At 35.6% G+C, this 9340-nt stretch overlaps 1 protein-coding gene across 1 annotated transcript; it reads right to left on the bottom strand.

Moving 5' to 3' along the window:
• Positions 1 to 2424: 2424 nt before the first annotated feature.
• LOC105295346 (olfactory receptor 13C9) lies at positions 2425 to 3410 on the bottom strand. Its single transcript, XM_011364977.2, has one exon. The coding sequence runs from the start codon at positions 3401 to 3403 to the stop codon at positions 2447 to 2449; it is 957 nt and encodes a 318-aa protein (XP_011363279.1). The 5' UTR covers positions 3404 to 3410; the 3' UTR covers positions 2425 to 2446.
• Positions 3411 to 9340: the final 5930 nt, after the last annotated feature.

The raw sequence follows: 9340 nt of genomic DNA, 5'->3' as shown, positions 1-9340 counted from the left end.
AATATAGAGAAGAACATTCCAGGAAGAAGAAACAATAACTTTTATGGTATAAGACAAAAATAGCATGATGAAGGCAGGAAAATAAAAATAACTCAGCATCAGGGGAACGCAAACAGAGAGGTAGATGAGGGTTAGTGGAAAATGAAAGTGAACAAGACCAAAGCAAAGAGAGCCCCATATGCCATGTATAAATCAAGGCTTAGTTACAAATGACAGAATACATTCTGATTTAATCAGAAAGGAATTGTTTCATTTACCATTATTATTAAATACTAATATGGGACTGTTTTCTTGCAATAATTCCTTCCCGGTGTTCTCAGAAAATTGATATTTTCCAAATCACAACTCCTAAGAAAAGTTAACTGAGAAATTGAAAAAATATAAAAGCTTAAAAAATAAATTTCTGAATAGAAAACCCTAGCAGCAGTCCCCACCTTTTTTGGCACTAGGGACCGGAGCTCCTATGAGGATCTAAATGCCTGAAGATCTGAGGGAGAGAGCTGAGGCGGAGATGCTAGCACTGAGGAGCGGCTGCAAATACAGATGAAGCTTCTCTTGCTCGCCCACTGCTCACCTCCTGCTGTGCAGCCCAGTTCCTAACAGGTCACAGTACTGGTCCGCGGCCCAGGGATTGAGGACCCCTGTTCTAGAGGCTCAAATATTAAATAAAGCATCAGTGTTATAATGACAGTACAGTAGGTGACTTGCCTTTCTTTACTTCAGACCTTGATTCTACAAATCCTGTGGGGGAAAACCCTCCTTGTCTCCTCCTATGAGGAGAAATATGCACATTAAAAATCTATTTGTTTTAATTAATTTTCTATCAAAAGTTTATAAATCTGATATAAGACTAGGACCTAGATCAGTCATCTCAGAGAGTTTATGGAAGCAGATGGACTTAAGCTGTGAGAAAAAAAAAAAAATTATCCAACATGGCCTGTGGGTTAAACATAATATGCCAGACTCCAGGGTTTTTCTATCTATTTGGAATGCTGGCGTGGGGGGAGGGAATTCTATGAGCTTGTGTAGCACAACTAATAGGCTCTCTTATAGCCCATTTTGTCAGGGTGCAAATCTGATACATCAATGGTCTCAGCCTTTGCTATTAGATTTAATCTGTGAATAATTATGATGAAACTAGAGTAATTAAACATACTTCACAACTGTTTAATACTCCTGCTATGAAAATTGAAAAGTGAACTTGGAAAAACTAAATTAACATACCCCAAATCCCACAAACATTTAACTTTTATTCATCTGCATAATATATGTTTATCTCCAGCGTGCTCTGAATCCACTGATCCATCTGTATAAAATGGATTCAGCCAAATGGATTTCCCAGAATGTGGCTCACGCCAGAACATATTTCCTCATTCATCTTGGGCTGTTAATTAGAAATGTTCTTCAAATAGAGTAAAAAGTTAATGAAAAAGCCAAGGAAAATCAAAATAATGTCACTTCCTACCTAAGATCCCCCAGGCAACAACTTCCTCGAATCACTAAGGTCACAAAGCTAGTTACTAACAGAGAGAAGGTGTCGAAGGAGGTCTACACTGAAAATCAAGAGCTTGGATATTTTTCTTCTAATTCCAATACTGGAAAAGTATTGGAATTTCCTCGAGATAGCAAAGAAATCTGGCTTCTAAATGGACACTGATATGACACCCTCACCCCCATCCAACCCGATACTCGTCCACATTATTATCTGGACCAGTGGGAGGTTTTCAAACTCAGTTTTAATTTTGCAAGATTTTCTTTTTTTATGTTAAAGCTAACAGGTAAGCTGAAACAAAGAAAGGAAATAAAATAAGGATATCCTGATTGATTGCATAGGCTCCGCCTTCGAACTCCACTTACCCATTCCCTAAGTAGTCCCAAATACTCATCATCCTTGGAGTTCCATAGGAAAAGTATTCTAAGTGTTGAACAAAAATACTTTTTAATGGCTTAGGAAGATTTGGAGATTAATGTGAAACTACAGCATAAGGCTCTCCACTGGAAAATGTGGATGTGATGTTTCTGGGTTTCTCTGTTTTACATTTTTCACAACAGAGAGTTTTATTTATTTTGATGAAATAAATTATTTAATGAAGTGTTGCCTATGAAATAGTGTTATATAAAAAAAGCAAATATAAAAAGCTACATAGCAACCAATTCCAATACTGCAGTAAATATATAATATGAAAGACATCGTTCAAAGTGTTTGAAAGTGGCCATCTCTTAGTGTTAGAATAATAAGTGAAGTTTCACTTTTCCTCATCCTACTGGCCTGTATCTTGCAAGTCTCTATAATGAGCATGTGATGATATTGAAGTGCAAAGTCATTATAAAAATTTTTAAATAATATGTGAAAGTGCAATAAAGTAAAAGTAACCAAAATCCCAACATAATTTTAAAGTTTCAATAATATATATATAATGTGTTCACAATCCAATACTTTTTCCATTCACTTGCTAAAGAAGCTTCTGTTAAATAGATGTTTTACTGCCTCCTTCACATCCTTATTTCTGAGACTGTAGATTAAAGGATTCATCATGGGAGTCATCACCCCATAAAACATGGATATAAGTTTGTCAGTGGCATCCAAGTCATCTAAATTGTGTGTCTCTTTAGACTTGGGTTTCATGTACATGAAGAGAATAGTTCCATAGAATATTATGACCACAGTCAGGTGGGCTGAACAAGTGGAGAAGGCTTTGCTTCTCCCCTCAGAAGTGCGGATCTTGAGGATGCTGGAAATGATAAATGAGTAAGAGATGACAATCAGGAACAGGGGCATCAATGTGAACAATGTCGTGGCCACAAGCATGATGAACTCATTGCCTGAGATGTCATCACAAGCCAATTTCATGACGGCCAGAATTTCACAGGAGAAATGATTGATGACATTATTCCTGCAAAAGGTCAATTGTACCACAAATGCAGTTTGTACTGCAGAGTTGATAATCCCTGCCAACCAGGACCCAGCTGCCATGGGCACATAGGAATCCTTGCTCATGATGACAGGATATCTCAGAGGGTTGCAGATAGCCACATACCGGTCAAAGGCCATCATACCAAGGAGCACACACTCTGTTGTCCCCATGGCCAAGCCAAGGAACATCTGTACTGCACAGCCAGAGAAGGAGATGGTCTTTCTTTCTGAGAGGAAGCTCACCAGTGTGGAGGGAATGGAGGTGGAGGTGTAGCAGATGTCCAAGAAGGAGAGGTTCCCCAGGAAGAAGTACATGGGAGTGTGAAGGTGGGAGTCCAAGATGCTGATTAAAATGAGGGTACCATTGCCCAAAAGGATGACTACATACATTATTAAGATTAGCACAAAAAAGAGTAGCTCAAGCTTTGGGTAACCAGAAAGCCCCTTTAAAAAGAATTCCACCAAAATGGTTTGGTTTGTCCATTCCATACTTTCTCTCTTTCATCTGTAAATAAATATTCAAATAATTTAAAAATAATAATAATAATTTCTTTACTATGGTAAGTCTAAGTTCAGCAATACACAATGTTTGCCATACATCCAATGAGATGACGGATGAAAGAAAACAGGGAAGGGAAAGAAGAGAGAAAAGATAAGGGAGTGAAGAAACAAACAATACAGGAAGAGAAGTACGAAGGACAAGCTCTTTCTGGACCAGCAACTTTGTGAGGTTTTATTCATCTATTACCTCATTTAAACCACACAATTATTATCATTTTTACAATAAAGAATTTAAGTTAAACTACAAGAGTTTGGCCTAAAGTCATATAATTAATAATTAACATATAATTAATATGTAGCAAAGCCTAAGCTAAAACTCAAGCCTGCTTGTCTTCCACAACTATGTTTTTTATGAACTGTAAAAGCAATACTGAATGCATTATATCAGAGATTGGGTTAGTTAACTCAGAAAAAGCAACCTAGTTCCTAGGTCAGGGAAACTCAACAGTAACCCACTGCATATTAAAACACCGAAAAAAGTGTGTCAATCTGATGGGAGAATGGTCAGCAAAAAATCTAACCAATGTTTATGGACTGCCTGATTGCCCCAATACCGAGTGCAATTCATGTAAAGTCCAATAATCTGATGTCTTTTTGTTACAATGTAAATGGCCTTTTTCTTGGTGAGACAGAGAGCAATTTTTAAATTTTTACTTTTTAAATTACCATACAGTATAATTGATTTTGTCTCTTTTAGCATACAGTTCTAAGAATTTTGAAACATGTGTAGATTCATGTAACTATCACTACAATCAGGACACAGAACTCTCCTATCACCCTAAAACTCGCTTGTGCTATATACCTTTATAGCCATCCCTTTCATCCACTCATACATCCTAGCAAAGACTAATATTTTTTATCCCTCCAGTTTTACCTTTTTCAGAATGGCATACAAATGGGAATATATGCACCATTGGTGTCTGGCTTCTTTCACTGAGTATAAAGCCTCTGAGATTAATCCAAGTTGTTATTGCTGAGTAGTACTCCATTGTATGGATGTGCTACAGTTTATTCAATACCTGTTTTGAATTTATAGCTGCTGTAAATATTTATGCTCAGATTTTTGTGTGAACCAGGTTTTCATTTTTCTAGGGTAAATATGCAAGAGTGGTATACTGGATGATATGAGATATGCATATTTAAGTTTATAGGAAACTACCAAACAGTTTTCCAGAGATGCTGTATCATGTTTTGCATTCCAACCAGAAACATATGAGTTCTAGGTGCTTCCCATCCTCATCAACACTTGGTAATGTGAGCATATATTTTTTTACACATTCTAATAGGTATGCAGTGATATCTCATCACAATTTTAATTTCCCTAATGACTGATGTTGGGGGGGGGGTTGCCATCCTTATATTCTTTTTAGAAAAATATTATTCATGTCTTTTGCTCATTTTCAATTGGATTGTTTGTTCTCCTATTGTTGAGTTTTGAGATTCTATATATATTCTGGTTATGAATTATTTATTAGATATATGACACATATATTGTCTATAAGTCTGTGACTTGTCTTCTCATTCTCCTAATGCAAACACCTTTAGTTGCCATTTTAATTGGTTGCTGCTTAAGCCCAACTGAAAGAAAGACTATGACCAAACAGACACCTTCTAAAAGTTCTTTGATCTCTCTCACCTTGGGTGATTCCTCAGGGAAATAATCTATTACCATCATGCAGGGCTCAGAAAGGGTAGGTTTTGCAAAGACCTTGACTCATAAATTCTCAAGCCATTCCTTTTTATTTTTCCTCAGAAATAGTGCCTCTCCACCTGCCCTCCACACACACACAAATTTCAAGTAATATCTTTGTTTAAGGACATAGAATTCATTGAAAGTGCCCTGATTCATTCACAAAACAAATAGGCACTTAACATATAGACCATTTCTCCTTATTCAGGAAACTCAGTGAAAATTTTAGGTCTGAATTGAATCCTTTGGACATATTTCACCTAGCTTCTAATTAATAGGGTGCTTCTCTTTCATCCTATTTTGTCCTTATTTCAATCAATTCCACATTTATACTTTGGAATTTTTTTACGCACTAAAGATTCATGCTTCTTTTACTGAGTCCCAGACTCACCTTCTTAATACTAACCACCCAAATCCCAATTTCCTGGTAAGTGAAAACTGAGAAGCAATTTCACTCTGCAAGCTTACTTTGTCTGTTGAAGAGAACATGCATTTTTAAATAAAACTGAGATTTTTACTGACATGCAGATGTGCTTCAGAGCTACGGATGTACCCCAAAATTCTATGAACGATAGAAAACATCTAAGCATGAAGACACAGGATGTTAAAAATATTACAATACAATAAATACAACTATACCCTCTACAGCCCCAACCACAGAGAGTAGGCAGCAATCCAGTTTGGAGGGAAACATGCTCTGACATGGCTTTCAGAGTTCACAGGAGGAAGCTCAAAGCACTACCAAACAAGAAGGCTTGGGGCAAGTCCGTGCTGCAGAAACAGCTACAAGGGACTCGATCTCCTGTTTCCCCAGCTTTGCTTCTTCCCAATCCTACCCTGCCTTGGGGCCTGCACCAGCTAAAAGCTGTAGCTTCAGTCCACACTGCTCCACTTAGTTCTCACCAAAAATCTTTCGTTAGTGGATGGGATCAATGACAAGCCTCTGGGTTTGTGCAGAACACATGGACACTCTATATGGTTTCCATATGGCCGGCAATGACCTCAGCACCAGGGTCCCACATCCATGCCCCCTCTGCTTACAGGGTCAGTAACTAGCTAGATGACCTTGGGCAATATAAATAACTTTGTTTCTCAGCATCCTTACCTATAACAGGGGATTTTAATAGCTTCATTTTGGTGTTCTTGGGAGAATAAACAATGCTGTAAAGCACCAAGCAAAAGGTAAGTACTATTTTTGGTGTCCTTCATCTTTCATTGATTTGCTCTTTTTTTCAGGTTCTTTTACATTTCTGTCTTGTTCCATGTTCCTACAAAAGTATCTTTAACTTTTTATAGTCAGACTTGTTCAGCTATCTGGTCTCTTCTTACCCAATCAACCTACTAATTTTCATCACATCTACCGTATGTCTCATGGATGCCCATTATATTAAACTCTAATCACTCTGAAATGAAGAATATTATACTACTATAGCAAAAGCCAATGCCATTTAAAACAAGGAACTCTCAAGTAGACACTATTTTAAAGAAAGGCTATTTCAATTCATTCATCTAAAAGTTAAATGAGAGTATGTGCATGTGCGTGTCTGTGTCTCACAAATATTATGTCTGAAGTTATCATAGGAATACATTACCAATAACAATAAAAAAAAATAAAATGCTCAAAACAATTCCCGAAATACTCATGGAAACATTACTATGAGAGTTAAAATTCTTTCCTGTTAGCTAAAAACTCATTGCTCCTCTTCATTCCTTTTTTACACAGATCAACAGATGTATTCAAGAATAAGTAATAGTGTTTTCCAAATAATGCTCTTATTGAGAGGCTCCAGGACAGGTACTATCTGCTCACAATAAGCACTGGCCAAACATTTGCTAAACTGAAACCAAAGATAACTGAATTGGTGCTATGAGGTAAACTGCTACAGAATAAAAACTTTAGTGACAGCAGCCTACTTTACATTCTGGATCAAGGGTGCAAATCTGCCTATTATACATCAACCTCATTGGACTGGTGAGAAATTAAATCATTAGACATGTAGACACTTGTACTGAACCAAAGAACAGGAAACTATAGTCTAACTAAATGAATCTTTATTCCCAGTAAAATAAATTTAATACCTAAATATCCATCTGTTTTTGGATATTTGAATTACATTGGATTTCAAATTACTCTTTTGGTCATATTTTTCAATTTTTCTTCATTTTCTCACTATAGCCAAATAAATCCTCTTAGACTTTTTCTTCCTATTCTCTGTAGACTCTCTATGGTAAGAAATATTCTATCCTTAAAACATATGGCCTATTTCAACTCAGTTCATTGGACTAGCATGCCCTTGGATTTGTGTTATTAGTATGTTTTCAGCAATTACCTCTAAATAGAAGGTCGACTCACCTCTTAGATTGTAAAACAGGTTGTTTTGCGTTGATTTTCTTTTTGCAGCCTTTTGTACAAAATTTTCCATGAGGTTAATGAATTTCTGAAGGTGTTACCATGGAGGAGCCACAGTGTCACAGGACTTCATACCTGAAAAACATTGATGGCAAAGAGACTATTTCAAAATTGTTTTAAAGCCTTATATACATTATAACCAAATATGATTGATTAAAAAGGACTTCATTTTGGATCTGCTAGTTTAAAAGCAAGAAGAAAATGAATGTTTGAGAATATGGAAGATTTCATTTGCCCTTCAAGGCCAGTTGGAAATACTGCCCCATTGTGAAGATCTAGGAAATCCTCTAAAGAATCTTCTCAGGCTCAGGAAGGCCATTTAAATATTTCTTGCTCTCAGGGACTCATGCAATTTTCTCAGCTATAACTTTAAGTTGCTTCAGGGGAAAGATGTTCAAACTTTGAAAACTACAAGGATAATCCTCTAAAGACTTAATTATATTAGATCCATTACTGTATTTCAAATAATGAATCAGAAGTCTTAAGGATGTATCTTATTCCATTCTCAGTCTATTACCATACATTGCTGGAATCGTCAATCCAAACATATTCTAATGGCTTTGTCCAGACCTTTGTTCTTATGATAGTAGAGTAGAAAGAACTCAATTAGCTACATTAATTCTCAGCTATTAATAATAAGAATAAAAACTTATAAAGTTCTAGGCATGGTTATAAAATTTCTATACATATTGTTATTTAATTCATATTTGTTAAATTAGTGAGCAAAAAAGGGTTTATTGTACAAAATAATCTAAAAATTATTGCATTTTACTCTGAAACTCAAAACAGATATACCTATCACCAAGATTAACTGGCATAAAATTACCATCTAACTAACTTAAACTAATTAGGAGATAAGGAGGAGATTATATATATATAAAAAATCTCAGGTACTCTCAGCCATATTCCGCTGCTATAGGGAGGGCTCTGTTTTTATTAAACTACTTCACCCAAATAATGAATGCAATGTATTCATCCCAAAACCATTTACCCAGGTAAAAGAGACTTTGACTAATGGTCTAAAGATAATGGGTTAAAAATCAGCACTGAACAGGAAACAAGTTAAAACTGGATGTTCAACATCATTGTTTCTGAAGTTTAGTGACTTGATCACAAGAAATTAATTCCCAAATATCTTAGATGCTGGTCTGTCACTGTATCTAAACTTCCTTCTCAAGAACGGAGCATTTTACCTGTTTTTTCCTTTCTTCTCTCTGAATTACAAGAGATCCTCAAAATCCTATATCCAACATTATTTAAGTGAAGTACCCAAGTAAATCACATCAGAACAATGTTTCCAGAAAATGAAATTATTCTTTTACTTTTTTGGCAGAGAAGTTTTAGTTACTATTTTTTTCTGACCTATCTAGGACATGGGACATAATTTTATGAAGGTAAATAAAGCTGCCCACCAAAAAAAAAAAAAAAAAATTAAGCCATAGTTATCTGATCTGTCATCACCTAGGATGTAGAAAATATTCCAATGGGCATGCAATGCAACTCAGCTTCAATGTGTACTCTCCAGACCTAAAGCAATTGCTTTAAGGGTTTAAATTGAGATTTTACATTTTTTTTACTATGAGTTAAAGTTTCCAACATAATTAGACACCTGCCTCATTTTTTTCTCTTTTTTACATTATATTTTTTTCTGTTATCCATATGTATTCATATTTATTTTAGAAACTTGGACATTTCAGAAAAAAATCATGGTTAATTTATTAGATATATCTTTCCAACCTCTATTATGCATAAGCTTTCTTGGTAT

This window comes from Pteropus vampyrus, unplaced genomic scaffold (genome assembly GCF_000151845.1).
Source record: "Pteropus vampyrus isolate Shadow unplaced genomic scaffold, Pvam_2.0 Scaffold103, whole genome shotgun sequence".
Classification (NCBI taxonomy): domain Eukaryota; kingdom Metazoa; phylum Chordata; class Mammalia; order Chiroptera; family Pteropodidae; genus Pteropus; species Pteropus vampyrus.
The sequence above is the reverse complement of the archived record's forward strand: the minus strand, read 5'-3'. Positions and strand labels throughout refer to the sequence as shown.